Source organism: Gopherus evgoodei, chromosome 2, assembly GCF_007399415.2.
Source record: "Gopherus evgoodei ecotype Sinaloan lineage chromosome 2, rGopEvg1_v1.p, whole genome shotgun sequence".
Taxonomy (NCBI): Eukaryota; Metazoa; Chordata; order Testudines; family Testudinidae; genus Gopherus; species Gopherus evgoodei.
In genome coordinates, this window is record NC_044323.1 from 72,001,931 (window position 1) to 72,022,102 (window position 20,172).

Here is a 20,172-nt window from a genome sequence, read left to right on the forward strand (position 1 = left end):
ATCCTTTGGATACACCAGGGAAAAGGGATTTCCTAGTCCATCACCTTGCTGCCATTGCTACCTCCGCATTGGATGGATCAGGAAGAAGGGGACCACAACTAGACTCTGATTTTCATCCTCCCTGGCCTGCTGCCGCTCTTTATGTTGCCCTGCCACAGCAACCAACCAAGCAGTTGGGCCCCTGTGGGAGCCTCATCACTAGCCTGAGAGCAGTAGAAACCATGTGGGGCTGCTGTGGTCACTTCCCTGTGGAGATTTGTGCCCAAGCAGCACATGTCGGTGGTGTCACTAGGAATGGAGCTGTGGAGGTCAGGGACCCACATTTTTTTTACATGCTTAGGGTCCCAGTTTGCCTTAGTTCAGCCCTGCTAACATGAGTCATGCCCAGGGTTCCTGTAGAGTTTATAAATTGTCAGAGGCCTCCTGGGCTTTGTATGGTAACTAACTACCACTATGAACTCTTAAACTCCAGTATACCCTGGCAGTTTGGCTATGGGTATAAACTTCATAAACTCCATCCAGTGTGGGCTGTGGAATTCTTTTGAACTCAGAAAAATTGTAGTGAATAATGCCAAGCTTTGGAGAACAGTTAGAGGCATCTGTCCTCACTGAGAATGTCATAATTTAAGCCAAATCTGAAGCCAAGACTCGTAAAGATTAAAATGCTACTAAAAATTAAAATAATTCAGAAAACTTTGCTTCTTATTTTACAAGTCGCCATATCTGGATTTCTTCTCTGCTTATCCACCAATGAACAGAAAAATTCTCCCATGGCAAGGGAACAAACATAAGAAATTCCACACAAATTGGTTTAATGTTGGCAAAGTTAGCAGAGAAAAGGTTTGTTGAAAAATTGGTCACAGCCTTAATAATAGAGAGATTACTGTCACCTCATAGTTCTATCTGTTGTTGTCTGTAGGTGAGAAGGAAAGTTCAATCTTCTTCATTCCTTTGGTACAAGAAGTAAGAATTTCTCAACTCTAATCCCTAAAATTATCATTCTTATTTTGGGTGTTGTAAAACCCATGCAGTGACACAAAGGCGGCATTCTTGTGTGCAAAATAATAGGTGCGAACTGACAATTATGTGGACATGCCACTGCTGGACTTTAGCAAGAGCACCTGCTGTGGCTTCTGTTTCTAGGAAGTCGAACTGTCTATCAAACCAGTTTAAAAAAGTGAAAATATTTTTGAAAGAAAGTCAAGACTGCCTTTATAAATCTGTTTAAAAGACAGTGAGAGCTTTGTAAATTTAGCTTCCTGCATGTGTTCCTTTTCCTTTTGTTTAACGTGGGGTTTTGTTTTTGCTATTTGTTCTTCCCTCACGAGGAATCCAGATATTTTAAGATAAAAATATTCCTTAAAACAAAGGACGTTTTAATCATGCCTAAGAACTTTCTTTATGGCTACAAGAGGCATTTAACTGCAGTGTGACAATTAAAACAGTTGGCTTCACTACAGAATCTAAACAATATTAAAGATGTTAGGGGAGTATGTTTCTAGACAGTGGTTCAGTTTAAAACAAAAATATCACTGTATCTGTCTCTATTCAATGTACTGACATTCCCCGTATGTTCTTCGATTAATCTACGTTTAATATATACTTGACAAGGGGTTTGCTTAAGAAAGGGCTTAGTAATGATTATGTAAGGCCATTATGTTTTTCTGTTCTGCATGATAGGAACAAGTGCTACACAGTTCAAAATGGCCTGTCCCATGGTTTAACCATAAGGTGGTATGGGAGGAGGCACTTGAAAGAAATCTGGGAACTAATTGCTCCAGTCAAGTTCAGGTGCACTGCAGAAGAGAGACAGCCAAGCTTCTGCTGTGCCAGTGTTTTACTGCTCCTTCTCCGTCACATGGTCAACAGCACTGGTGACAGAGACATCTCCATGGCTGTGCCATTCTGGCAAAAATTGGATGCATAATGCTGTACTGGTGCAGCTCCCTGGCACCTATGATGGAAGCTGTAATGTAGACAGTGTTCAGGTATTTTTAGCACCGTGTCATTTAACTCCACCCGTATGCATTATTGAGGAAGAATGGTGGTGGTGGGGTGAATGATACTAGAATAAAAGACTCTACATTTGGGCTGTGGCTTAACGTAGCAATTTATCTTGCAACTTCAAATTAAAAAAGAACTGAAATCTGAGAATTGCCGGTCATAAAGTTGGAAATCTGACCGGCATTGGCTACTGTCATATTGGGACACAACTGTTGTCGCTGTGGTTCTCATAGCAAATGAGTTATACCCCTAAATGTTTTATAGAAGGAAGCTCAGTGTTCTCAAATAGCACCAGCAGAGGAGTACCCTAGATAACTTTGATAGTGTTTCTCCAGCTCTGAGTTCCATGATAGAAGGAGCAAAGCAAATCACACTCTTCAAAATGAACAGCATGTTCTGCTAAGCGATAGATGTCTTTGTTTTCTCTACAGTCCATTGGGTTAAGGTGTATCGAAATTCTTGCTCCTTCAGCAGTTCATTTCATCTCTTCTTTTATTATACATTTTTTTTAATGATTTAAGAAAACAAATCATTGACAAAAAAGCTGCAGGAAACCGTTGGGTCCCTAAAGTGCAAAACATGGTATTATAAGTTCATGGGGAGTGAGAGTGGAAAAGATGCTTTGCCCACCTTTACTTATTGACAATATAAGTGTGTAGTTTAACATCTGCTAATAATCCTGAAATATATGTTGAGCTACTACCCATTCTTCTGTAAAGATTCAGAACATCTGACCTACCAACACTGTCTAAAAGAAGAACATTTACCCTGGAGGGAGTTTGTGGGCAGCAAAGTTTTAGAAGTGCCATGAATTAATCAGAATTGTTCATGTTGCTACCAGTTATGTTTGCCTTTATGCCTCTTTTGATCATTGATTTAAAAGGAATTTTGAGAGCATATTCTAATTCAAAGAAAAATCTATTTAATTCTAACACACACATCCCCTCAGCCCAAATTCTTAATACTTTGATGTATGCCCCGACTATGGGCTAAGACAGAAAATAGGGGAGGGGCCTTATACAGAAATATACCATATCAGGGCTTTTACAGGAGGTTTAAAAAGGGAGAGAAAAGCTTCCCTGTAGGTCTCTAAAATGCCGTTCCCTCTGATTCTCCTCCCCACTCATTTGGAACATTGTTGCCAGGCGAAGATGAAAGAACCAACTGCAGATTGGTCAGCAGCCAAGTATTTGAGGGCTTCTGAGTAAGAGCTTCGGTAGCTATAGAAGTAATTAAAATTTGCTCTGTGCTAGGTTGTATTTGTGTAAAGCTTTTTTTTGTTGAGTCTCTTAAACAAAGTAAGCTGGCTGTACAGGAAATAGATGCAGTCAAGCCCTGATAAAGTAGCATTGTGAAGGCAAAGAATATGAATGTGAGCTGAGCCAGCTAATCAATTATATTTTTGTGTGTTCTTTAAAACTTGAAATTTTATAAACTATTTTTCACTATATGTAACCTGAATGTATATGGTTGGCTGCGTCAGTTTTACTTAGATCCTTGTACCCATGTCTTTATTAACTCAATAACTGTATAAATTAATCCATGCCCATTCAGAAAATGTTTACATATAATGATTTTGTCTTGATTAGCATAAGAGTTCTTTCTGTCTCTTAAGAAATGCCTGACATCAACATACTGAATGTATCACTCTGTGGTACCATAGATCTACCCCTGGCAGCACTTACTAAACAAATGCAGAGCATTCTAAATGTTTTATCTATACATTTTTTCCCGCTATGTCGAGTCCTCCCCATCCTACAATGGAATGTTCTACTTTGCTGAGAGTCAGTCAGGACTGGCCTTACACATGCGAGTAAATTTACTGTAATCTGTGCTGCCTTAACAAGTAAAAGAATACAAGATGCTATCAACGGCAGGAAAAGGAACCTCTTCCCCAGCCAATAGGGTTCCCAGTGTTTTGATTGCTGAACAGGATAAAGCAAAGGAGCTTCAGGTCCTTGAATTCTGTGGCACCTTATAGACTAACAGACGTTTTGGAGCATGAGCTTTCGTGGGTGAATACCCACTTCCTCAGATGCAGGTGGGTATTCACCCACGAAAGCTCATGCTCCAAAACGTCTGTTAGTCTATAAGGTGCCACAGGATTCTTTGCTGCTTTTACAGATCCAGACTAACACGGCTACCCTCTGATACTCAGGTCCTTGAGGAAGTCTGGGTTCTGATTGGCTGGTGAGCAGGTTGAAACTTTGAACATGCCGAAAATAATATAACAGAAGAAGAAAAAGTTGGGCCAGCTCTGCAGACAGTCTATCACAAGCTCAGAAGTGAGTTCCCGGGCTGGCAAAGGAAAGGAGCATTTGGAGAGGTGTTAAACTCGCCACCGGGGGATAAAGAACTTTTAGAGAGCCTTCTACCAGCTCGAAGGAGTGGGCGCTGGTGTGCCTTCAAAACCAGGAAGGGTCACCAGGACAGAAGGTCTTTGAGGGCTACAGATGTGAAGGGGAAAACCTGGGATAACTTTCGTCTCTGGGGGGGCTGTTTCCTTACACACCAAGAGAAAAATGAAATAGCAATAAGTTCAGATCCTTCCCCCATTAATGTCAGAGGCAAAAATCCCACTGATTTGAAATGGAGGCACGAGCAAGCTCAACATTTGCGTCTGTAGCAAAGCTTTATGAGAACAGAGATATTTAGATGAACAAAAGATGAAAATCACGTTATTGATGGGGCAAGTAATCAAAATACAGGCACTGTAACAGCATATGATTTTTCACTGAAGTAACTGCCCAAAATGAATTTTCTCAGATGGGAGCCTCACACCCAGCTGCCTGCTGTCAGGAAACAGTAGTGAAATGCAGTATTTGTTACAGGTGAAAAACGCTTTTACACTTCAACAGAACTATCTCCTCTGTGCTGCCTGCTCACTTACTAGCTACCAGCCCTAACCATCTCCCAGGAAGTGCAGCAATCTAGGCGAGGTGGTAGGCACCAGCGTGATAGTGGAAGAACACTTCAGAATGTATTGGGTACTAATTGAAAGTGTATTGTTCTGTGGTGATCTATTCATTTGAAAAATCACAACTGTGAATTTGTCTTTGCTTCTTTACCTGTCCTACCACTCCCAGTTAGGCCCTCTTCCTACTAGAGCTGAGTCCTACCGAGCTGATTGTGTACAGATGGTAGCACAGTTTCCTTTGCTATCAAGTGTCCCTCTGGTCCCTGCAGTTCCACTCAGTTCTGTTACTTCTCCGATGCAGATGCAGGGGGGACAGGCTCAGGAAAGTTTTTGTCTTTCCTTATTCATAATATTTTTGAGACTTTACTTGGAATTGGAGCAGTTATATAGAACCAGGAGCACCACCAGCTTTTTTGGTGCCCTAGGTGGTGGAAGGTCCTGCCCCCGAAATGGCGCCTCCGACAGAGGCGGCAGAAGGTCCCGCCCCTGAAATACCACCAATGACCGGGGTGGCCGAAGATGCGGTTGCTACCCCCCAAATGTTAGCGCCCTAGGATGCCTAATGGGTTGCGCCGGCCCTGTATAGAACAGATCCAAAAGAATCATTAAAATGTGTATAAGCCTAAACACAAGGCTGGTGTGCTGTTACTGATAGGACCAAGGACTATATGTTAGGAGCCAGAGTTGCAAGGAAACAGCACTGTACATTTAGGCTGATAGTGGGTACTAAAGGTTTGTTGTGTGTGTATCTGGATAATGTGCACTACTTACGCAAACCTTGGAAATAGAAGACTTGTGATCATTTTGGCTAAATGGGAATTCATGGGAGCAGTTGACTGGCCTAGAAAATTGCCAACTTTTTTAACATTTAGCAGAGTGAAAAATGAGCATTTTCATTTTGTCTCCATGCGCTTTGTAATAATGAATTTTGGCAACAATAGCACAAATCTTAACTTTATGTAATAAATATTGTGGGGTATATGGGGCCTCATGAGTTTGCTGTGTCACAAAAGCTGTTTGGATTCTTCATGACAAGTCTTTTCCAGGATGAACACATCAAATGTCATTCTTTTTCCCTCCTCCCACAGATCCTTAGAATTTGCACAAGATACACACCAGAGCAAGACACTATGACATTTTCAGATGGCCTTACCCTAAACCGAACTCAGATGCACAATGCTGGATTTGGTCCGCTAACTGACCTTGTGTTCACATTTGCCAACCAACTCCTGCCTTTGGAAATGGATGACACAGAAACAGGCCTACTTAGTGCCATCTGTTTAATTTGTGGAGGTATTGTACAGTGTGAACTTGGATACTTTAAAACCAAGTCCATTAGGATCTTTCCTTTCTTAATAATTGACATTGCTAAAATATCTAATAATTATATATGTAGATAATAGATATTTATTATATATATAATAATATATCTGTGTAATATATTAATTTTTATATGCAAGTTACATTCAGGGCTTTTCATTTGGCCAAAGTTTGTAGTCCTTATACAAGTAAAATTGCCATTGAAATCAGTCAGCTAGATCACTGGGAGTTTTGCCTGAGAGAGGACTTCAGGATTTATCCCATGGGTTTTTTTTTATTATTTATTGTAAACTATGTATGGTGTTATGTGCACACAAAATAAACTAACCATTTCTTTTGTACAAGAGGGATTTTTGTTTTTTTATCCAATTGCTGTCTGTAAATATGTGTGCACGTACACGTGTGTGTGTCTGTGTGTGTGTATATATACACATATAGACAGAGAGATCCTGGGCTCAATCCTCCTTTACAAAATTGTAATTATGAACAAGATTTTACGCAAACAAGTACACTAGTGGTGCTGACTTGATTTCTTGGTTTTGACTATGACATATGTAAACAGACACTCTCAGGTTAAAATCTAGTCGGTTTCAAAAAGTAGTTTCAGCTGCAACTGAGTGTCTCTGTCAAATTTTACTCCTCTTTTTTAAATAATGCTTTTCTTTCACCTTTTACTGTGCAAAACTCTGACACAAGCAGGAGAAACTGACTTAAATTCAAAGTATACACTTAAGTGCTGTAAAGTGTGCATAGCAAACAAAGGTTTTTTTTCCTCTAATTTCTTTCAGCTATAATACTCTTAAGTGTTACTCACAGCAATAGCTAGCAAAAAAATTTGAGACAGAAGTGTGACTGTTAAACTAGTGGTACATCTTTAATATAACTTGAGCTTAACTTTTATTTAAATATTTTTCTAAGCATAACGCCATCAGAATAACTGGTTTTCTTAATGTGAGACAACATCATTAGTGTGAGTAGCAAATCAGAATCCTTAATATTTGGAGTCAGGTTTCAGAGTGGTAGCCATGTTAGTCTATATCAGCAAAAAGAAGGAGTACTTCTGGCACCTCAGATACTAAGAAATTTGGAGTGACATTTGTTGTAATTCAGGCTAGTGCTGCCATCTGCTGATATGCAAAGGTAATTGACTTGCTCTTGGATCTTGTGATCAAATAACCTAATATGGCCTTTTAACTTACGTGAGTCACATTAAGTCTTATTATAAAAATAAACAGATACAAAATTAATTTTGAAATGTTACATTTAGCAGCATGCTCATTCCCTGTGGAGGGAGAGACAGGAAGCAGGGTAGTAAGGGTTTTGCATTGCTCATATTATAATCCCTCCAAATAACTGAGGAACAGCATGGGTAAGATATGATGAGACTCGCAGCTTGTTCTCTTTAGGCAGAAGGATGATGACTGAAAGAAGAGACACAGAGGGGTGACCGTGAAAGAGGAATGAACTAAAGATAGAGAGTGCTACAGAGTTTCAGTCAAGACCACAGAGGATCCTCTTGTTATTTGAAGGTTGTGAAAAACGTTAGATTTATACCAATGGCAGAATTTTTATTCTCTCCAGACCGCCAGGACCTTGAAGAACCAGCAAAAGTGGATAAGCTACAGGAGCCATTGCTGGAAGCACTGAAAATTTATATCAGAAAGAGACGACCCAACAAGCCTCACATGTTTCCAAAGATCTTAATGAAAATCACAGATCTTCGCAGTATCAGTGCAAAAGGTATGGTATCCCCTGGCATCATTGCCATCACAGTGTCAGGAGACAGCTGGCATGTAGAATTGGATTTACGCATTTTTCAAAGAACAAAACTCCCCCTCTTTTATTTTTCTTTTTTGGGAAATATTTAATTCTTTTTATCTATATGTGTACAGCAACCCCCTGTAGATATGCACTGTGCTTTAATATTACCATGGAATTTATACTGGAAATTAGATTTGGGGTAAAGATGGGTTAGGAATGAAATTATGCATCACCAGGAACTGTCTACCAGTTATTTTAACATCAGAATCAACCTCTGAACTGGCCTTTGTTAATCTTCTGTATGCAACTTGTGGTTGATATGTTCTGTTCAACCATCTAACTGGTGCATCGAGGGTGACCAGGTGTTGCAGTCCACCCTCCAGTCTTCTAATTGTGCATTTTCTCCACTCGTCTGACCACCTGTATTGCTGCCCTGTAGTTGAACTCTGAAGACTGGGCTAAGCCAAATTTCTGCATTGTGGTGACCACTCTGCAACACTCTAGTCCAGGCTCTGCGTCCAAGGTTGCAAACGGGGATGCAAGTTAAGAGCTTCTGAAATTCATCAGCATGTCTTGTCCAGAGTTGCTGCCACACTGTGAGGATGTAGCTGTTGGCCCGGATATGCCATTGTTCATCTGAAATTGGCACTAGGCCGGCAGCACTGGACATGAGTGTATGAACAGCTGCTGAAAAAGGATGTGTGATGAACTGGGAATGTTCTTAATGTTTTCTATGAATACTGTGTTGGTGCCTCAGTGTCCCCTAGGCAGTTCTTAAGTATCTGGCAGAGCAAAGGGCCAGTGCACCTAAATGCCTGGCATTCTGTCTCCTAGCAACTGATGGCCTGGGCCCCTCCCCTGCAAAAGTGCCAGCTGAAGGTGTTGGAGACAAAGAGATCAGGTGACCTCCTGGCCCGGGAAAGGAGCTGAGCAGAGAGGAGGGGCTGGAGGGGGTTGTGAGTCTGGAGCTGCCTGGGGATGAGGAGTGAAGTGAAGACCTGGGGGTCTGGTTCACTGACACCCAGAATGGACCTGGCCGAGGGGTCTGGTTCGCTGTATCTACAAGCTCTGTTTTAGACCCTGTTCCTGTCATCGAATAAACCTCTGTTTTACTGGCTGGCTAAGAGTCACGTCTGACTGTGAAGTGGGGGTGCAGGACCCTGTGGCTTCCCCAGGACCCCGCCTGGTGGGCTCGCTGTGGGAAGCGCATGGAGGGGCAGAGGATGCTGAATGCTCCAAGGAGAGACCCAGGAGGTGAAGACATGTGAGCTTCTTGCCCTGAACAAGTCTGCTCCAAGGGAGAGGAGGCTCCCCAAGTCCTGATGGGCTTTGTGGGGAGCTGTTCCAGAGCATCGCCTGGTGACTCCATGACAGGATGTCACAAAGTCAGTCTGCAGGTGTAGGTTTTTCTTCTGGAGCTAGGCAGATCTTATAAAAAAGTGTGCAATGCTTGTTTATGCCTATTAGGACCATTTTCCGCCTTGTGTACAGCAGGTTGTTTTCTTCCGACATCGCCCTCCATGCAGTTTTAATGGTAAAATTACATCTCATCGACGTTTTGAGGGATCTCTATAAGCCAACACACAAACATAAGTTAAATGTTAATGTGTGGCTAAGGCACTAATGGTGCAGATAGCAAGATCAAGTAATTCGCCTGACACCTATCAAAGATGCCTGCAAGAATGCAAGGAAGTTGGCACCATTCTGGTGGATCTGTCAGCTGGCATGTGCTTCAATGAGGACTGACCACCACCAAGTTGTTGCAGGCTATTTCCTGTTACCCATGGTGCAGCTTATCATGGAAATAACAAATTGGAGGTTCGTCTTTCAATCTGGAGACAAAGCTAGCCAGCTTAGGCGTCTCTGTAATAGACTCCCACAAGGATTCATTCAAGCGCCTCTCCTTTTCAGCATATACACTTAGCCTTGGTTATTGGTCGGTCATAAGTATGTATATGTGAATGACATCAGTCTCACTCGTGTGGGAAGCAATCCACATGCTATCGAAGGGTCACTCAGCCAGGACACGAATGCTCTGGCCATTTACCTTCATCAGTGGAGACTTACATTAGGTGAGTCTAAGATGGTGGCCACAACCTTCCATCCGAACAATCAACAAACCGATCAGTCCCTTACAGTCTGTGTTGAGGATTGTCTGCTCCCTTTCCATCCAGCTGTCACTTATTTAGGAGTCAAACTGGACCGCAATCTAATGTACTGGTCCTATCTACAATGCTTAAAGAAAAAGATCACCTCCAGCACTTGCTCCAGAAGCTAGCAGGAACCACCTGGGAGCAGAGACAAATGTTTTATGAACCTCACTCCTGGTGCTAGTATTTGGTCCAGTGGAATATTGTGCAGCAGCTTTGGGGCAGAAGTTCAGAGCTGAACACAGTCACCTTTGTTTCTAGTTGGATGCAGCCTAATTGAATTAGTACATCACAAGTTGCTTTCAAATAGATTTTTGGTGCTGTCTGAAAAACAGATTTTCTAACAAATGCAAAACTCCCCTAAGCACAGGTCTGATAGATCAGCTTCCTGGATCCAACCACTCCTGAACTTTAGAAACTTAGCCCATCTCACTCAAACTACGCTGGTTTTCACATACCTGAACTTCTTATTGAAAGTGTCTGAGAAACCGTACATTTTAGTGGGTCTGCCAGACTGAATAAATACATATCATGGACACACAATAAATTCTCTATTTACTAGTAATTATTGGTAGTTGAATTCTTCCAGTAGGGAGGATCTCTACATGTACACAAGTAAGGGCTGGCTTCTATGCCATTTGGTGCACTTCGGCTCCAAGAGGGAATGGTCTCTAGCAGCTAGCTCTGAAAAGGAGTATGAACAACTTGCAGCATGTCTCCCCAGCACTACTCTTCCTACACAGCCTGAGCCACCCTGCACTGAGATAGCTCTAGTCCTAAGCACAGAGACTGCACTGCTTTGGCATCCACTCTGCCAACTCTGATAAATATGTGATTGCATCCAATGTCAGGCTCTGATTCTGGGGACCCGATACCCATCTCCTCAGCTTTACATATGTGTAAGTGCATTGCCTTCAGTGGAGTTACACCTGACTTAAACCAGTGTGAGAGCAGAGGCAGGCCATAAATCTCCAGTTGAACAATAAGTGCACTGACCCATTGCATCACCTTTTCTCCTGTTTTTAATGGTCAGTATTCTACTTTCTTTAAAGTTTCCGGCCTCTCTCTCCTCCCCTGCAGATATCAAAAGCAATGTTAGGTTTCCTTCAGTTGCTAGATTTGTCATGAGATTTCTGCATGTAAACTAATGGAATCTGTTATACTGATTATTTTTTTAAAAACTAACTGCATTTGTATTTGACAGCATGCCTCAAAACTTTTCCCAGTCAAGAAGTCAACATCTTAGTATAGTTGCTTTCAATTAAAATCTAAGTTGTCATAGCTTTAAAACAACATGGATCTAGGTTAAGAGGTTAGAATTCAGTTCATATGGTGAAGTGAGATTTATATGCTGAAGTGAGAAGTTAGCCTTCTGGCTTGATGTAAATTAAAAGATCATTCTAGAGGGAAGTTCCAGAACTGGAGTAGAAAGCAAAAGTGGTCCTCAAAGACCTACATATCATACATAGTTTAATAAAGCTCATAATTTGTTTGAGGGTGAAGTTCAGAAAGTTAATTCTCTCTCATCCGGCTAAATTTACAAAGTCAATTTGTAGCAATATAAGGCTATAAAAATGTTTAGAAAAGGTCACCCAGTCTACCATATGTGCTTCTGGGAAATTTTGTCTTATTTCCATTTTGCTGTTTTCTACCATAGCAATTCTTATCTGTGGAAATTGCATCCAGGCATCTATATCCAAAATTCAGATTTTCAGATCACCTGCTTGGTTCCCCCTAAGTCTGTTGGTGCCTCACTTTCCACTGGTAAAGTCCCCTTAGCGCCTAAATTTCTGCCACTAGGCATGCACACAGCTGCCTCAGTCCTAACATGACTGAGCAGCTTGATGGTTAAGCTCCAGTAGGGTTCAAAAAATACCATATAGACTCGATCATAAGCTGGTTCATTTATAAGGCGACCCACCTCCCCCAAGATGGATAAGTAAAAATGGAAAAATTTTATAACCCGTTCATAAAATTCAAAGGTCAGCAAACTTTGGCTCCTGGTCTGTCAGGAGAAGCTGCTGGTGGTTTGTTTACCTTGAGCGTCCACAGGCATGGAGGTAAACCTCAGTAAACAAAGTGTCCCGGAGTGCCAGCTGCTTACCCTGACGGGCCAGGACAGCAACTGGTGGGAAATTTTTTTTGGGGGGCGGGGAGAGAAGCTGAGGGTCAGGGGAGTAACCCATGACTACCTCCCCCATATGACTCCCACCCCTAGCCTGGGACCCCCACACTCTCCCCATCCCATCCCTTCCCACCTTATCTGGGGAGGGCATCTCTGGCCTGGCTGGAGCTGTTCCGGCAGGCCAGACCAGGCGGCGTGGCCACAGCATGTTCCAGTGGGCTGGGCCGGGTGGCACAGCCGCAGCGTGCTCCGGGGCCTGGGCCGTGCGGCCACAGCCTGCTCTGGGGGGTGGGGCTGAGTGGCATGGCTGCAGCCTGCCAGCCCCAGAGCTGCAGCTGCTTTGGAAGCTGGGGAGAGAGCAGCATGGCCAGAAGTGGAGAGACTCTGGCCCTGCCTCTTCCCTTCTGTCTCTGCTGCCTCTCCATGCTCCCTCTGTTTGGGGGGGGGGCTGTGTCCTACTTTTTCCTCTCTATACCCATTCATAAGCTGACCCCCGTCTCTGGTGCTTCCCTTTGTTACTAAAAAAAAATTGGGTAAGGAACGAGTTGATACAGTGGGTATTCCTCCCATCTTGCCCGCTGGTAGGCATACTCTGAGGCTAATTTGGTACGTCTATCGGACTGAGTCCTACATAAAATATCCACCATTTATCTCAGTGATTAGAGCAATACTGGTGTTCAAATTCCCAGTCTGCCTGTTCCTGTGTAGCCAGAACTTGGGTCTTCCATGACCAAGTGTCCTAACCTCTCTCTTTGTGGCCCAGTGAATATTTAATTATTGACAAAAAAGTGGAACGTTTTCAACAGGAGACACAGAGAGATCCAACTCAGCCAGTGCTGCCTGCTCAGTTTTTTTTAAAAAGTACTGACCTGACTTAGGCATCTAACGAGAGGGAGGTGCCTCCCTTTGGACCACTCAGGAGTCACGGCTGAGAACCCTTCCCTGGAGTTAGGTGCCTAACTCCCTTTGAGGGGCAGGTCTTAGGGTGCCCTCCCCCCCCCACTTTTTCCTATGAGTTAGTTTATGCAGCTCCCTGCTTATAGTGCTGCTGCTTCTTAGCTGAACAGTTGGCCATAGCGATTGTTGGTCATTTGGTCTCTTCCTGTACGACCACAAGGGCTTGAAAGCCCGAGAGACCAACATTGGAACAGACTTGATGAACCCATGTAATAGCGGGTCTGCCTCCATCCTTTGGTTGCTGGAATTTTATCCTGGATGTTAACAAACCATCCAGAGAATGGCGTTTGCAGGTGATATGTCTGAAAAGTGTAATACGCTGTCTGTGAACAATGGCCCCAGTAGTTGGTAGATTGGAGCAACTATAAACATCTGCGTTACAAATTAAGTCATTCCACTTGATGCCCAATGTACAACTGTGGCATATTGTGTGGAACGCTTCGAGCTTTGCCCAGTCTGAGTGGCATAGTGTCCGTGTTTTGCAATCGCACAACAGTAGAGAGAGGATATAGCTCGAATAGATTCTGAACTTGGTTGTTGTGCTGAGATTACGTTGCTTCCATATTCGTAAACAATCCATGGCAGACGCTGTGATGCCAATCCAATAGAGAATCTCCATGTGAGAGCTGGAGTATGCTGGCTTTTATAAAACCCATTCTTAAGCACCTAACTCTCCCCTTCCATTGTAGAGGGCACCTGGATGCCTAACTTGGGGATGTGAATTTGACTTGATGACAAGGCTCCTAAAAGTTAGGTGCTGCAATGCTCAGTCTAAGTTCCCCTTATGAATCCCACCTTTTGTATATACCTATGAGCAACAGAAATGTATTACTATGGTAACTGAAAACGGAAGGGCTTTTCAAAGAAGCATAATTCCCTTAGGTGCTACAAAATCTCCACCATGCTAGCTATTTAAACCGTGTACTGTTATCAAAGTTGCTTGAATTCAGGGTAGTTCTAAGATTTATTTGGGGGTTATACAAGCAGTGAGGGAAATTAAATCTATTGTTCTTTTAAGCTGCAGGCACGGAGAACTTTCCACATAGGAAATGTCATACTGGATAAAACAGAGGCCTCTTTAGTTAATTGTCTTTTATCTGATAGTGGCCAATACCAGATACTTTAGAGGACGGTATAAAGAAATGTTAGTATATAATTAAGGAACAACCTATAAAACAGAAGGCAAGTTTCTTCCTATCCTATTGCTGGCTCATGCGCTGAAGTGTAGAGGGCTTATTAGCCCTTTTTTATTGTAATGCTTTCTAGAGTGCCAATGCTACATAAAAATACAATGAGTTCAGAGGAAAGTGGTGCTATTACCTACAAAGTTTCCAAGTACTTTAAACTACAGTCTCGGGGTATTTTATTGCTTAGTAGAGTACAATCCTCTTGTTAGGAGGGATATGATATGTTAAAGTAGTTTCTATTTCATGGTATATTATGACTTCAGGTTGGAAAGAAGTCGGTGTTTAATCTGTGTTTTTCATATTTACAGTTTCTAGCACTGTATTTTGTGGTCTCTTATATTTAAAATGTCAAAAAAGCCTGTGTCTGTTTATCATCCTGTTGCAGAGGTTGCTGTAGTGTTGAAGGGATTAGAAACAAAACTTAAGAGTAAGTAGGGAGTGATGTTTTCTTATTTATTTTTGTAATCAGCTATAGAACATCCCTAGGAACAGACTAGTGGAAATACTTGACATGAGAATGTGTGTATGTAAAGCAACTCCAGCAAAAATATCAGAGTGCACTCTGCTGCTAAACAAATAGGATTTTCTGAAATTTTAAAATTAGGAGCCTTATTCTGATCTCATTTTGTTGTAAATCAGAAGTAAATGGCATAATCACAAAGGAAAAGAGCTGAATCAGGCCCTCTGCTTTAAGACAAATTTTGCCCTAACATAATATTTTACATCGTTTGCTGCTGCAGTATATGCAGGGGAGCTAAACTGATTATAGGTCAGGACATGCTCCTAGTCCTTTAATTAAATTTAGTATTTTGTAGTTTTACCAGTTTGGATGATTCTGAAGCGACATTGAAAATGGTTTTCTTTTTCTTTAAAAAAAAAAAAAAAAAAAAAAAAAAGTTACTGGTCAGTCCCTTTACCCATCCTGTAGCTTGTATTGGCTGGTATCTTTTATTTTGAAACTTCACAAAATGTTCAGAAGGAATTGATCTAATATCGCTTTTTAGTGACAAATAATTTTGACTATTTTTAGTATAGTTAAGTACAGCTTTTTTTGCACTACTATAATTTATGAAATATTTTGCTTATAAAACCTTGTGCAATTCTGAAGGACATAAACAAACCACTGACCCCAAAATCTTGTAAGCAAAATATTTGATATTTTAAACTCCTCGTCTGTAATCAATTTATTAAACAGAAAGATTTCACTGTCTTGAACTGGGATTTCTGAAAGTAACAGTATTAATATGAACAGCCACACTACTGGTAACCAAAAGGTTTTTTCTGTTGTTTTTAAAGGTGCAGAACGTGTCATTACATTGAAAATGGAAATCCCTGGATCAATGCCACCGCTTATTCAGGAAATGTTGGAGAACTCTGAGGGACATGAACCACTGACACCAAGCTCCAGTGGAAATACAGCAGAGCACAGTCCTAGCATCTCACCCAGCTCAGTGGATAACAGCAGTGTCAGTCAATCACCACTTTTGCAATAAGACATTTTACAGCTACTTTAGACATTCCTAATACCTTATGTACAGGGATGAAAAAAGCAAGAAAAACATTTTTACTGCTGCTTAGTTTCTGGACTTAATATATATATTCTATTAAAACTCAAAAAGTGACCAAGACATTTTCATATGTATCAGTAATTACTCCTTGCTGTTTAAATTCTTAAAACTAGAAAATGTTTGAAACTCTGAATCAGCCATTTCAATCGGCAACAAGAAACTAGTTAAGCTTCTATTTTCTCTTCTGAACAACCAAGACTGCATGGTGACAAGACCAATCTCAAACTTTAAATTCTGGTTACATTTCTGACGACTTTGTACATACAAATGTATGGCTCTACTTTCTATACTGGATGTTTGGTGCTTTCCTTTTTTGTCTTGCATATCTAAAAGGATCAGGACATCAAGTTTATAAAAACTGGACTACTTGTACATGTCCAGATAAGAACATTTAAAAAGACATTCTGATTTAGTTAGTATGAAAATGTGTCATTGCTCTTTTTGATGCCCTCAGTTTGCATCTCTTATTCCATCTCCTTCCCCATAAAAGTATTCAAAAAATACTAGCAGCAGGGACTTCTGTATCAGTGTAACTACCAGATCAGTTATTCAGATGATATTTGTTCTACTGTTAATGTCACTTTAAATTTTAAAAAGTGGTTTATTACTTGGCTGATGACATATCTACACATTTTTTAAAAAACTACAATTTTTTTCAGTGATAGCCTCCAAGGCAGAAACACTTTTCAGTGTTACCATGTTTTTGTTTACTTGTTCACAAGCCATTAGGGAAACTTCATGGGGATAACCAACAGGCTTATTCATTACCTTTGAACTGGTGAGTCTAGTTTATTTCTTTAAGAAACTAGGGCCAGGAGTTGGGCTTTCCCAACATGCCTGATACCAGCGGGCTACCACTAGGACTTCCAAAATACATGGGAGAGAGAATCTGGCTTCTTGACCTTATTAAATCACCATGAATCAGAGTGAAAACAGTGGTAAACTGATTAAAAAAGTGTCAGTTTCTTAGGTTTCATTTAAAGCACTAGTTGATTTTTTTTTATATATATATATATATAAAATATATTCTAGCAAGTCTGTGATGTACTTTCACTGGCTCTGTTTGTACATTGAGATTGTTTAACAATGCTTTCTATGTTCATATACTGTTTACCTTTTTCCATGGAGTCTCCTGGCAAAGAATAAAATATATTTATTTTAAAACTGTGTAGAAGCAGTACCTGTAGTCCAAATCTTCACACAAGACTGACAGTTTTCCATTTTTAATGTTTAAACTTCATTTCAAAAAGCAGGTCTGCAGTTTGCAACCATGACAATTAAAATGTGTGCTTTAGCACCGCTGCCTATAACATTTCTACGAGCCAGTCAGACAAATACATAACATTTCAATGAGTAAAAAAGATCATAAAACTGTAGGTGTAAGAACAAAATGTTAAAATGCCTACACACAATAAAAACCATCAATTACATCATCACAGAAAATAAGTCAAATGTACAAAAGTCTGCGACAGAAGGGACAAAAGGACAACACAAGATATTTGTTGGAAAATGTTTGTGTGCTCTTTGGGCACTTAATTAAACATAGTAAAATCATCATCTTCATCAGACTCTGCAAAATATTTCACTTCTTTTCTAGCTCGACCCATCCGGGGCTTAGATGCTGGTTCAGAAGCAAAGTCTGACTGAAAGATGTCTACATCTGAATCCTGGTCAAAGGAGGCTTTCTTGAATTTCTGAAAGAAAAAAACCACGCCGCCATAAAAATACAGAATTCTGGCATTCACATTGGAAACAAACATTTCTATAACATCTAGATTCTAGACCTATCTAAAACCTCAGTTCAGAGTAATGATCAGATTTAGACATTTTAAAATATTGTAAAAATGCTTCATGTGATACAGAAAATAATAGCCAGATATCATGAAGCCAAACCTTGTCCTTTTCATGGCAACAACAGACTCTCTTGAACTACCTTGCTTGGGGGCTGACTTGGTGTTTTTCTTCCCAGGGTTGTATTCACCTTCATTTTCAGAACCAGATGCTTCCTTTTCTTGGACCCTCTACCCTTTCCTGGTTGAGAAAAAATAAAATAATTTTACTGATATTAAAAAGTGACATTGCTTGGTGTTCTGAATATTAGCAGATCTATTTCTAAAACAGTTTAATTTCATCCAAAGGCTAAAACATTCTACAGTTTTCTACCTATAAAAATGTAAGTAAAATGCTACCATTCTGCCACTCCAATGTGTCTCACTTTCTGTTTCATACCTTTAATTTTGCTTCTGTGAAACTATCATCTTGTCATAGGAATCTCCTCTTGCATTTCATGCACTCAGTTCAAGACAGCAGTGCTCTACTAGATCTACAACTGTTGGATCTCTGAGGCAGTGGTAGTTAAATGATCTCCACTCTCCTTCCAGGCTATCCATGACCAACTGTCATCATCATCTATTTAGCAGAATTAGTCTGATGTCTCATCACTGAGGCATTCTTTACATGTAGTTCTCTGTGGCTATTCTCTTCGGTCTTCTGTTGTATCTACTTAGATCCACTCCCTGATGGTTGAGATCTCCTACTATAAAATTCTATAGTGTGAGGGATGAAAGCTGGTTTCTCACTGAACTGATTCAAAGGGCCAAAACCTTCTACACTAGGTGAGCTTTGTTCTTGTCTTTTACTGGGAACATGAGACCCAACAGTGAAAATGGTATCTGAAGAATAAAGGTTCCTATAAGAAACATTAGTAATAATGAATAGAAGATTTTGTGCCATTAATGAATTTCCATAAAGTACAGTTCACTTAGCAACCGTTTTAAAACATTGTCTATTGTGGGAGGTACCAATAGAATGTGTAATGTTGTACCCATGGAAACCATCTCATGGCTGACTAGTGCATATTAGAAATGAACACAGTTTTCATGACACTTGTTTTCTAGTTTTAGGAAGAGTGCTGTTTTTTCATTCACAAAACTCAATTTGATCCTGTGTTATAGAGAGAAGCTGAGAAAGTCAATTCACTTAATACAACATGCTGGAAGTGAGCTTTAGTGGTGATAGCGTAATATTAGTAAGATATAATATATAAAATTCTACAGATATGTAGCTATAGTAAATTATATAATCTTAACAATGCAATGCATAAAATCCTACCTTTGGGTGGTGCAGTTTTCTTTGGAAGGCCAAATTCTGAATCTGAATCAGAGTTTACAATTTCCATCTTCTTCCGCTTGGGAGATCTTTTAGGTTTAGGGGGTATGTCTGAAGCTAGTTTTGCTGTTCACAAAATCAGATATACTAAAGTGGCTGAATTCACATATTAGGTTAATATATCTTATAGTTAAGAAGATACTAGGCACTCTGATTATAGTATAATTATCACGTAGCACAGGGGTAATCAATTATTTTTTGTCAAGGTCCAGATTTCTTGGTCAAGGTATTGTCAAGGTCCAGACTCCAGAGAAAATAATACAAAACCAATAATGATACTGATAATAATAAGTAAATAAAAAGATATCACAGTCCGTTCAAAAGCATCTGGCAGTCCGGATTTGGCCCATGGTCTGCCTATTGACTACCTCTGATGTAGCAAATGAGTAAGTGAGAAGAATTTTCTGTACTTGGGAAAATTATGCCCCTTATATTCAGGCTGAACCTTTCTCTCTGTTGCATTAGCTAGAGGTCAAATTTTTGTCCTCTTTGGAATTAGCTGCCTCAATGAGATTGGAACTCAAAAACTGAAATGTTTTAGTGAAGACACTTGTGTTTTGTGCAGAAATCACTCTCTCATAGCTTTGTTTTAAAGTCTAAAAACAGATATTTGTTTTTAAAGACAATGCATCCCTTCAGTTCTGAAAAACGTTAAAATTGTCTGCATCCACGTATAGAGACTTCAAGTGTGCATATTTCTTTTTCACATTTATGGCAGCTGAGAATGTTAACCTCAAAATGGAAGAATGTTCTATTAGAGCAAACATTTTTCTTTCAATGTTCAGTTTCACTGTTTTAGACTTACATAATAAATTAATAATAGTTACTATATTTCACAAAGCCCAACTGTTTGTGGAGCATGTCCCAAAAAATGACATTCACTGCCCTGAAAAGTTTATAGCTGCTATCAGACATGCCAGGGACTTGAGGAGAAAGATGGGATGACAGCAGTAAGATATAATGTAGTAATTTAGTGAGGGCTAGTGAACAGCACAGCAGAGAACATTTTTCTGTT

General features: G+C 40.4%; 2 protein-coding genes across 4 annotated transcripts in view; one reads left to right on the forward strand and one right to left on the reverse strand.

Annotated features, from left to right (window-relative positions):
• The window catches only part of RARB (retinoic acid receptor beta), a 678,155-nt gene extending 661,523 nt beyond the window's left edge, over positions 1 to 16,632 (forward strand). For all 3 annotated transcript variants that reach the window (XM_030550971.1, XM_030550972.1, XM_030550974.1), the window contains 3 exons: positions 6,010 to 6,214; positions 7,823 to 7,981; positions 15,718 to 16,632. In XM_030550971.1, the coding sequence (XP_030406831.1) occupies positions 6,010 to 6,214; positions 7,823 to 7,981; positions 15,718 to 15,914 (561 nt within the window). In that variant the 3' untranslated portion in view covers positions 15,915 to 16,632. The remainder of the gene's footprint in view (positions 1 to 6,009; positions 6,215 to 7,822; positions 7,982 to 15,717) is intronic.
• Positions 16,633 to 17,196: 564 nt separating this feature from the next.
• TOP2B (DNA topoisomerase II beta) overlaps positions 17,197 to 20,172 on the reverse strand; it is a 118,339-nt gene continuing 115,363 nt past the window's right edge. The window contains 4 exon segments of the mRNA XM_030550975.1: positions 17,197 to 17,683; positions 17,906 to 17,991; positions 17,994 to 18,020; positions 19,101 to 19,223. Coding sequence (XP_030406835.1) covers positions 17,522 to 17,683; positions 17,906 to 17,991; positions 17,994 to 18,020; positions 19,101 to 19,223 — 398 coding nt within the window. The 3' untranslated portion in view covers positions 17,197 to 17,521.